The sequence below is a fragment of the Carya illinoinensis genome, chromosome 7 (assembly GCF_018687715.1).
Source record: "Carya illinoinensis cultivar Pawnee chromosome 7, C.illinoinensisPawnee_v1, whole genome shotgun sequence".
NCBI lineage: Eukaryota > Viridiplantae > Streptophyta > Magnoliopsida > Fagales > Juglandaceae > Carya > Carya illinoinensis.
Window position 1 is genome coordinate 6657165 of NC_056758.1, and position 12046 is coordinate 6669210.

General features: G+C 36.2%; 1 protein-coding gene across 1 annotated transcript; it reads left to right on the forward strand.

The window, feature by feature from the left end:
* Nucleotides 1–6742: 6742 nt before the first annotated feature.
* On the forward strand, nt 6743–7893 carry LOC122317350 (protein transport protein Sec61 subunit beta-like). Its single transcript, XM_043134385.1, has one exon. The coding sequence runs from the start codon at nt 7050–7052 to the stop codon at nt 7368–7370; it is 321 nt and encodes a 106-aa protein (XP_042990319.1). The 5' UTR covers nt 6743–7049; the 3' UTR covers nt 7371–7893.
* Nucleotides 7894–12046: the final 4153 nt, after the last annotated feature.

The following is a 12046-nucleotide window of genomic DNA, read 5'->3' on the forward strand; positions in this document are numbered from 1 at the left end:
TTGTCAACAACGTATTTTCATATGAGATGGCAATTGACATTACCAGAAGTAATGATGAAAGTGAATCAAGAACCGTCGAAAAATACGACGTAAAATATTGGCCAAATTTGAAAGAAACAATTTCTGTAGAATTGATTCACTAGTAAAATATGATGCATCGGGACTTATAGTCCAAACACCTAAAGATGTTATGCTTGTTGAATGTCAGTGGGTATTTATAGAAAAGAAATAAAAGTGTGATATATAAATCACGAGTCAGTTTCTCAATTCCTGCAGAATTGATATCACAAAGTAAAATGTGATAAATATGGACTTGAAGTCCAAACACCTAAAAAGGTGATTTTTGTTAAATATCAGTGGATATTTATATACATAATATAAAAAGCCTGAAACTTTTAATATGAAAATGTGATATAGAAATCACAAGTTAGTTTCTTGAAGAAACAATATTGATATGCTTTTAAAGTAGTTGAAATCATGTTGAGATTTTTATTTGCTTGAAAGTTACCGAGAGTTTGGATATGCATGATCAACTGCATATTTATATGGATCATTGGATCATGATATATATATGAAAATCCCTGAATGATAGAAAATGCCTGAAACTTCTAATATGAATACATCTAGAAATATGTATTCTATCAAGTTTCAAAGATCCTTATATGATCTAAAGCAATCCAAATGCAAACGGAAACAAGCTATTATTGCAGTTTATATATATGATTTAAATGTCGTTGAGGCTCCAGAAGAGCTCATGAAAAATACACATATTTAAAATATAAATCTAAAACTTTTGAAATTTCAAGGGGAAGATGGATGATGTTATTAATCATGAAATACCATCTTTTAAATATAATTAATATTTCAGATTCATATTATGAGTTTGATATGAAGTGTGCATTATTAAAGAAAAAATAAAAAGAAGCACACAAAACATTTACCAGAAGATATAAATACAAATATAAATATTTGTGAAATATTATTTTATTATCTTGAAGAAAAAATTATAGAAATTTGAGCCACGTTGCCTCATTCTTCAAACGCTCTTGTTCTTCAAGAATCTGCATGGCATCTCTATCTAAAGGGGTGGGTAATCGAAAAGAAAATTTAAGCAAGGATTTTAAATTCTTATTCTCTTGTTTTATTGCTCCTATCTTCATGTTGGATTCCAGAAGAAGTCGCTGAAGGATAGCAATATTCTCGTGAAGTTTGTCAACTCCACAAGTTCTAGATTGCAGTCGCTAAGAAAATGCGACAATGGATGATGAGTATCGAGTACCGAAACTCACAAGCTCATAAATAGCTTCATTATCTGACTTATGAGTCAGATCATTATATTGCATGATAGCACCTGTGGAAGAAGCAGGAACAGCTGATGAACAAGGTGCAGAATACCTCATATATTGATCCTGAGAAGATTGCTGAGCCATTGCAGAAAAAGATTGCAGAGTAAAAATACAATATGATTACAGAAAAGTGAATAAGATGAGATGCGAATGAAGATGAGCTGAATATCTCTTTTATAGAGAAAATTATGATACAACATCTCTCGTGAACCAAAAGAAAAAGAGACGAAATATAGTTTCATAGCTCTACGGCGCCTGACAGCACGCCTGAGAAAAGTTGAAAATCCGCGGTGCTTGTCTAGTCTTAAAAGGCTAGCCACCGTTTTTATTAAAAAATGAGGTTAGCGGTTTAATGTTGATGAATTTTCCACTAACTGTGTTATTTACAAGAACTCCAGAAGAGTATAACTCCAGAAAAGTAGTGATGAGCAGAAAGATCCAGTTGTGATTATTTTATCAACATGGTTCAAGTCTACAATTAGTTGGATATGCAGATGCAGGTTATCTTTCAAATCCACACAGAGGTAGATCTCAAACTGGATATGTATTTACTTATAGAAATCATGCTATATCATGGAGATCTATCTGCTACCTCTTCAAATCACTCAGAGATCATTGCATTTCATAAGGCAAGTCGAGAATGCATTTGGCTAAGATCAATGATCCAACATATTCAAGAAAAGTGTGGTCTTCCAGTGATTAATGATAGTCCAATAACTTTATACGAAGATAATGCTGCTTGTATTACTTAAATTAGAGGAGGATATATCAAACGTGATAGAACCAAACATATTTCACCTAAATTTTTTTATACTCATAAACTTCAGGAGAAAGGTCAAATTAATGTCAAGCAGATACGATCAAGTGATAATCTGGCAGATTTATTCACAAAAGTATTACCAACTACAACATTTAAGAAAATTGTGTAGAACATTGGAATGCGGAGGTTTGAAGACTTGTTATCATACACTTTTCGGAAGTTCACATATGATAATCAAGATAACGTCGAATAATTTCATCTTATTTGCTTCAAGAAAATTTTTCTTTCCACTTCTGATGGTAAGACTTTATAGTAAAAGAATCTTCTGATTCTTTTATGGACGTCCATATGAAAATCATTTGACTTATCATAATTGATTTTGGATGATCAAGATAACCATGAAAGATACAAATATTTTGAATCATATCACTTTTTGATTCATCACAATATTTGATTCAATAATTGTATAATATCATCTCAAAGAGAAAGTTTACAGCTTTTCCAATACGAGCTTCTGGCCCGAAATTATATCACATCTAATCTATTAGTTTCTTTGAATAAAATGCATCATTCTTTCTACTTCAGGGAATAGAATGATATAAATTCATTATCATTTACTTCAGGGAATGATGTAGAACTATTAAGACGTGATTAATGATTCTAATCAAAAACTCATTATTTTACTCAGTCACTGAAAGATCAGATATAAATTTAGAATATATTGTAAACATCTACATTTCATATTGCTACTTCAGGAGCATACTCGATATTGCTACTTCAGGAGCACATTCGAGACGTTCATTCAAATATATATTCTTTCCACAATTTCAATTATGCAACTTCAGGTGCATAAATCATAATGAGCTTTTGGTACACGTATCACTCATTTAAACTATGAGGTACTCAATAAAATTATTGATTTAGGGCGATCCTTCAGGGATGCTCCATTTCCATTCTCAAATAAATCATATCATTAATAATTTATAACAAATATAAAAGTAAATAGAACTTGTATATAAACTATGAGAATAAAATTTACCACAGATATAACTGAAATATAAATTATCTAAATTTTAATTCACCAAATATAATTGCTATATAAACTATATGAATAAATATAAAATTTTATCATACTATATTTGACTAATGAATCTGATCACAGCTTTGAAGTTCGTGTTTGGCCACTAAGGTGTATCATTCCTATATGGACAAGCATATTCAGAGACTAACATAGTTGATAGTACCACCATATGATAAATTGTGAAGACATCTGACACCTAGGCTGACAAATGGGAGAAGATGACATCATCCCTCATGTCATCCCTTCAAAAGTCTTTAGTTTTGTCTATACTTTTATCTTTCTTTAATATTTATGTTGTCCTCATCTTGATTTTAATATTGATGCCTAACAAATTTATGCCCCCCACATGTGTTAAAAGCGTACGTAACGTGTTGAACTTCCCAAAGTTTTAGAACACAAGGATAAAGACAATAATACACAGCAATATTTCAACAAATTTCATAGTGCCTGAGATGAAAGAAACGTACGTACCTCAAGCCATTTTTAACTAATGATTTCTATTATTATTATTTATTTATTTATTTATTTATTTATTTTTCTGACAAGAGCGACGACATAAAAAAATTTTACGGCTGGCATGCCATATTTGAAACTTTTTATGGTTAGCATATTTGACTAATGATAATGTGTTTAAAATTGACTTCCAGCATTTTTAGAGAATTATTGAACCAAGACCTTACCATGCTTGTGATTTCACCCGACGGGTCGACACACATATTGAGGGCCCACGGCATGCCATATTTGACCTTACCAACCCCTTTAATAACAATAAAGAGAATAATCTATGACGACAATAGTTGAATAAACAATACCTGGTATTTTCTTTTGAAAAACCAATTTTGATGACCGACAAAACCATTATCTTAGTCAATGAAATGGGGAAGAAAGATCAGGCCACGCAACTAAAGGTTTGCTTGAGATATGGAGATTGCGAAGCCATCTGGAAGCTGCAAAGTCCACACCAGCGACCTAAGGATGGCTTTCAATCCATTTCTGTACAGTCCGTGTAGATGATTCCGAAGATGGGATCCTGCTGGATTCACGTGCGACAACAGCACACGCGTTGACAATATCTGAAATTTCCTCTCTCCGACGCCGACACCCATAGATCCTGTGAACCCAGTTTTATCCTCCCTAATCACAAAGATCGGCAAGAAAGAAAAACATGAAAGAAGCGTGGAGTAATAAAGAGAAGAAGAACGGGGAGGGAAATAAATGGCTATGAATTTGAAGGAGAGGGAAGATGAAGAAGAATAGCCCTGTAAAAGTTGTTTTTCTTTCCTTCTCGTCACGGCGGGGACGACCACCACCACCACGTCCATGATCTTCCTTTTGAGCGATCACAACCGAAACGTCTACCAAAACCACCGCTTTCTCCTTCCTCGCTCACGCCTCGGCTCGACAGATCCAGACTCTGGTGGCTACGAGCTTGGCGCAGGTTAGCCTTGAACATGTCGAAAAATATCCAGAGGGTGAGTCCGATGTATATGGGCCTGGTGAAGAGCGAGTCCCCTGTGAGGATGTCGAGGATGCTGTTATGGTCATCCCCTATGATCCAACTCCAGCTCGTAGCATGAGCACGGAGAACACATCCCCTGTGAGCCTTCGTAGTTTTCAATCTGGGTCCGCGGCTTCGAATTTCTCCCAGTTCCACATGGAGGACACCTGGGACGGAGTGTTAAGAGTAGGTGGAGTTGATGAATATGAAATGTTGCCGATAAGCCCCACGCCTTTTGACTTTTCTTCTCCTGTAGGAAAAACTAATAGAAATTATTAATTAAATATAACATGCCAATCACTCTCGAAAGCTAATGAAATTTGTTAGTCAATTATGGCATGCTAAATCATTAAAAAAAAAATTCCTTGTCCTTTCTGTGCCATGATTGTTCCTTTGTCCCATGCTGTTGAAAAATAAAATGGAGCCCGGTCCAGCCCTCTGAACCCGATCCTCTTTTTCTCCCCGTCGGCTTCAAGTTAAGCAAAGTGGAACTGGAACCACGAGAGCTGCCTGCTCGATCGGAGAGTTCTCAACGCCGGATCCATCTTCCGTTAAGCCTGAATCGAAGGCTTGAGGTTGGTATGTTTGATTCTTATGGACTGTGAAGGAGTTGGCGGTTTACACAGCCTTCTCTCCTTCCACTAGCTTCAAACGAAAATAGATCATTGGATTTTAGGCACGCACGGAAGTACTAAAAGAACTCGGAAGACGTTGGCCGGAGATCTAGCAGGTGATTTCATTAATAGAAGCCAGATCGTCATTGATAACTTCATCACGGGAAGGAAAAGGAACGTGATGCACCACTTCGGGAACCTCATGTTCAAGCTCATCCATATGGCTTTCGTGGATGAAGACAAGTCGTTGCTCTCGGAGCATGTATCGAATCAGGCGCGTCACGGAGAGCCATGGCTTCGGCGAGCCCATGGGTGCAACACGGGTTGTCTCTCTTGCCCTCTGAAAATCAACTCCGAACTTGAGCTACGCTTGGGATTTTAAATAGGTCCCAAACTGAGTTTCTAGCTGTCTGTGGGAAAAATTGAGGAAGAAGATCGGATAAGATGATGCAGAGAAGTCCTCGGGGAGTTATGGAGCTCCTCTCGTAGTAGAATAAGCTGGGGGCGGAGTCATTACAATAGAGAGAGACTTGGGCCGAACCGGGAAAGACCGAGGGAGATTGGATGGCGTACGAACCGGTTCTCATGGCTGCGACTCAGAGCCGAGAGAGATCAACTCATCTTCTCGGCAGGGAGCCGAACGATTTGAACCAAACTCCAAAGAAAGTTCGATAACACAAACAAGAGCGAGCGAGAGGGGATCGGACAGATGAAAATTGAAGCTAGGAGGTAACAGCAATTCGTGCTAGTGGCTCGAGCTCATGCTGATAATGTGTTATGAAACTTATTGAAAAAGGAGAGAGTTTCAAGAGATTGAGAGAGAGCGAGAGAGGAGATTCTCTTATTGATCTGTATATCATATAACATCAATATACCCATATATATAGGGTTACAAAAGAGATTATACTTTTGACGACCAGCACTATATGTTTGACGGCTAGTTAAATGTGATCATACAATTCAAGATAGTTTATAACACACAATACATAACTCCTATTTGAAAAATTAAAATTATTAGTCAAACATGTCAAGCTAATCATAAAAAATTTATCTCTATCTCTTATAAAGAGGAAGCCAGTCAACTATTATTATAATAATAGTCATAATCACTTATCAAATCCAAAATCTCGTGACTGAATTCATCTCTCATAAGTAACCACCAACTTATTATTTATTTATTTATTTTATTTTATTATAAAGATAGTTGGTTGGCTCATCTTACCTGATGGACCCCCCGTTAAACCCTGATTATGCCAAACAGCTGGAAGCGGCCATTTTTGACCTCCATTGCTGAGCGTGATGTTTGGTTTGAATCTGTGCAAGAAATAATAACTCCAGGAAACCCCTGTCACCGTGCACATCTGGCAAACGAAGCCTTCAAGGTTGGAAATCTTGCCCTAGGCAATAGCCATCTGTTGCATGCCATCAATGGCAGGCCCCGCAGCAGCAATCAAGAAAGTGACCCGGATCGTAGTGCAAAAGGCTCTTCTCTAACCGGTAAGCCTCTTCAAGAGACCAAATGATAAGAAAGATGCGTAACAGAAGAGACGAAGAAGATGTATTTTCAGAGATGAAGAAGATGAAAAAGGTATTGTTTTTTCTTTTTTTTTTTTTTTTTAATGGCGGCTGACTCTATCACCTCGAACGAGCGGTGCTCCCTGTCTCCGACCTCAATCCCTTTCTTGCTCCCTCACGCGCAACCAACGCATACACAAACAGATTCTCTTCTTGTTCAGCTCGCTATGTAACAATGGTAAGAGGTTCATCTCAGTCCCAATCGTCATCTTCCTCGACCTCCAGGCCCGGACTCATGGCTCCGCGCGGTTCTGCTGCTGCGACGGCTGGCATGCGCCGTCGTCGGGTCGGCGCAGCTTCTGCTACAGCCAGCTCTGGGGGGATCGGCGGCGGTTCTGGCCCCGGTGGCAACATGCTTGGGTTCTACACCGATGAAGCCCCCGGCTTGAAGATCTCACCGACCGTCGTTCTCGTCATGAGCCTCTGCTTCATCGGCTTTGTCACGGTCCTCCACGTTTTTGGCAAGCTTTATCGCCGATCCGGCGATGGAGCTTAGTTTTCTCTTTCGGATTCGCATACTTTCATTGTGGATCTTCGATCGTTCTTCTAGAGCCATAGCGATCTTCAGCTCCTGACTTGATAAATGGGTAAGTTGGGAGTCACACAAGCGCTCCAGTAATAATGGTAGAGAAATCCAAAAATGGGATCCGAGAAAGTTGTAAAAGTTGCAGAGGCAGGTAATCTGGTTTGTCACGGCGTCTTTGATGGGGCTGCAACAGTTGGCTGCTGGGGTACGGCCAAGCTTTCTTAGCCATGGTGTCTCCCAGATCAACCCATATCAGAACCAACTCTGGTACTGATCCATTCATGGAGACAGCTCACTTTCTGCACACCTGTGGCCTCTGTAAACGACGCCTGGCGACTAGCTGTTGTGGCTCCAACAAGACCAACATGGTGAGAGAAAGATTGGAGGGTAGGGATCTCCGGAAGGAGCTGGAGGTGGAAGAATTTTTTTTTTTTTCTTTCGCATCTCGCATCGTGCTGATAATGTGTGAATTGTTAAAAAGAGAGATTCAAAGATAGAGGGAGCTCAAAAAGGATGAGAGAGAATGAGAGAGTTACTCTTATTGATTGTATGTATTCTGATCTTAGAAACATCCATATTTATAAAAGTATAAAAGATATAAAAGTCTGTGACCATTACGACTTGATTAATTACGATAGTTAGATATGGTTATACAATATAAGATGATTTATAATAATTTTTTAATTTTCTTGTTACAATTTATAACAATGCATCCCTGTTGTGAAATACAATAATAACAAATAATTGAAAACAAATATAAGGAAATCAATCACACCATATACACTAATGTAGTTATCACAATGTAATTTGATAACGTACCTATACATATAAAATTGCATAATATTTTATTATATTGAGGAATCACAAAAGAGTTTTATTATATATAAACACAGTTGCGTATTAATTTATGTATTAATATTGATTTATTCATATTTAAAATTTAAATTAATTGTTTTTAATAAAATTTATTTTTTGATCAATTACATCATATTAATATACAGATTAGTGCATAATTATATTTACAATTATATTTTTCCATCACAAAATATACCTTTAGCCAAAATCTCATTATTCAGAATATTCAGGATAAAATAAATTATTTATTAAATACATATTTTTAGTGTCACGTGACGAAATTCCTAAATTTCATTTTTTTTCATCATTCACTTGAGCAGAATATTGAGTATGCCTTGAGTAGGACTGTTCATGCGGGCCAGATTTTATCCGGCCCGGCCCGGAATCTGGTTATACCGGATTCCGGTTCCGGTTTTCGGCCTGGGTCAAATCCAGGCCGAAACCCGGATTGAGAAAACCGGATTAATCCGGTCCGAGTACCGGATTTTAAATCCGAGACCCGGTTTAAAATCCGGTACCCGTTTATAAACTGAAAAAAAAAAAAAAAAAAAAAGCCCTAATTCTACCCCGCCCCCCCATTTCAGATCGTTTTCTCTCTCGCCGAACCTGTCTCCTATCTCTCTCACGCCGAACCCTAGCTACAAAATCGTAGCCGCCGCCGCCGTGATGAGGATCTGCAAGAACGCGAAGCTCTCACCCCTCTGGTTCTCCCACCCTTTCGCTCCCGAGGCTCTCCAGACGCACGTGTGCCAGCTCAACCAGTGGCCCTGGGATGCGATTTCCTTCGCTCAAGACTCCCAACAGGTCTGTCCCCCAAACTTTCTCCTCTCGGTAAGCCTCTCTCCCTCTCTCTCTCACTCTCCATCTTTGAGCATTTCGGTAAGCCTAGTTTCTGAAATCTGGCTTTTTTATTTTTTATTTTTTTTAACATGGGTCGTTTTCCACTACTCTGCCCAGATCTAGGAAGAACTCCTTTAGTCAGTTTGTTTATGGGTTAGATCCTCGTGCCGTCGTCTTCATCCCTGGGTATGTTTTCCTCTCTCTGTTTCTTTTGTTCTGTTTGTTGATTTTGCCTTTTTTTTCTTTTTGTGCATTGGGTATTAGAGCATATTTTATATAGATCTATGTTGATTTGGGTTTTAGAATATATCTTATATTGAGTTTGGGTTTTAGAATATATTATAATTAAATTTCGTGGGAATACATATACTTTGATAGCAATTTTCCTCCCCCACTCTCACCTGATTTGGTGGTCGTGACTGATAAATTGGTTAGCAGCTCTACTACACCAAACTCATTCTAGCAGTTGAGATTTCGTAATCTTTATTTGCTTAAACTCTAAAAGTTGACGGTAAAAGTAATTAGGGTGTCAATGAGTGGGTCAATGTTTCGTTATTTGCACTATTGGTTGGTTTTGTTTTGTCTTAATATGAGATATAGGTGAAGGAATTGCAGATGCTTGTTGGGCAATATGTAAATGGTAAATGGAGCTGTGAACAACGAACTTTTTAACTCATTTTGGTGTGTATTAATTTAATGACATGCTTTGATAATATGCTTCAATATAAGACTTGGGAAGTTTACATGGTTTGGCTTTATGGCTAGGAAAGAGATTAAAACTTGTTTTCATGAATCTTTCAACCCCATTTAAAATTTCTCTGTAGTCCTTTTGTGTCTGCCTAGCAGTCAAATGATCAATTGGAAAGATTTGGATGATTCTCTTAATCTTTCTTTCCATTTTGTTTTTGGTAACAGACACAGGTCTTAAGGAAGACAACATGATCCAAGTCGTGCAGGCAAGGAAGGACATATATACTCAGTACTCTGGGAAGTGGTTCAGGTTTAGGTTGTCCCGTGTGCATTTGCTGGAATAATGTGGTTGAACTTTGGGCCATTTGAATAAAGTCCACTCATTGCTTCCAAAAATGGGGATTAATTACAAAGTTGCAAGCCACTTAGAATTCAGATGTTGACCTTTTGATCTTCAGGATGGTCTAGGCAAATCAGTTCAAACAATGTAATATGTAGTGGATTTTTTTTAGATTAATTAGTTGTTTATAGCTTATACGTATGTAGTAATTATAATTGGTTGATATTTTATCATCATAGACAATGATATGAAAAATATAAGCTTTTATATAACAAAAAGCTTTTGCATTTCAACAATAGTTCTTGAAAAAATTGTAATAAATTGTGGATTTTTTATAAAAAAAATTTCAACATAAAAAAATTAATAACAGAATGATTTCAGTTAAAAAAAAAAAAAAAACCGGTTTTGATCCGGAACCCGAATTTCCGGTTTGTAAAAACCCGGATTAATCCGGGTTTCGGACCGGGTCATCACCCGGATATAATTGGGCCGGAACCCAGTCCAGATATTGAATCCGGGTTTCGGGTCGGGTATACCCGGATACCCGGTCCGAAACCCGGTTGAACACCCCTAGCCTTGAGCGCAATCTTTATTTGATGCGCGCTTGGCTAACCTATCAAGCGAGACTAAAGTGAGCTTCACTAAATTATTTGTTGCGCAAACACTGAGGGAATTTTGTTTGATGTTTTTTTCTAATTGCAAACAGTGCCAAATATTCTCCCAGATTAATTTCTCCATTTTCTAATTTTTGTTTTAATTTATTTTCTTTTTATTGCACTCTCATGATACAGTAAGGGAATAATTGCCGTGGCTCTCCATCCTCTATTCTCTTAATTAAGTTAAATTTACCGACAAAAAATAATAATCACTTAATTTATGTCACATGATAAGTGTTAATGAAGATAATAAAATCAAATATGAAACATAATATTTTTTCTTTATTTATATTAAGTAATGGTACATATAATTATAGGTTACATAAGTGTTGTGCAGTTATTTTGAAAAAGAATAAGGTCTATTATTAAAAAATTAATTTTTTTTATATAAATTTTATATTTATTTATTTTATAAATAATTACACGGCGCTTGCACACTCATAACTATAACTATCATTTCTTATTTATATTTATGGCGCTAAATTGATAGCAATCTTTGGTTACCTTATGTTGGAATTACCACCAATCATAAATTGTTTGATTTGTTATTTAAAATACAAGAGCTGATTTAATTGTTTATAAATAATATGATATGAGAAAAGAGGATGAGAGTTGAATGAAAGTTGCATTATATGATATAATTCTTAAAATTATTTTTTTATCAATTAAGGGAATATGTGACCATTTGACAAACCGAACTATTAAAAACTAAATGATTCTCATATATTCACAAGATCTTTGAAAGTTTATACGTAAACTCAATTTGAACAATCAAGTTACTTCAACCCAATTCGAATGAAGAGTAGCCCGTGCCCTCGTTTTTTCCCGTATTTTCGCCTCATGGAGATCACTACTCATTAGAAAATTCAAAAAAAAAAATAAAAAAAAATCAAATTCAATCAAATTCAAATCTTTTAAACATCAATTATATTTTTAAGTTTCTCAATTATTTTTAGGCAAATGCTAGTTTGCCTTTTTGGGTTTCATTGCTAGTGCATTTTATTTTATTTTTTTAATTTTTAAGAAAATTACTACTAGTAAATTTGTGTATTTTTAAAGATTTTTAAAAAATATTTTTAAAAAAATGAGATTGCACTAATCTTCTTACTAATCACAATTTTTCTAAAACATAAAAAAGTCATTTTATTCTCAAGTCAGTACGTAAATCACACAATCCACATTACTTAAATGACAAGATATAATATGTAAAATTTAAATTTTAAAATTTATCTTTTAAGTGTATATTTAGAATTACAATAAGAAAT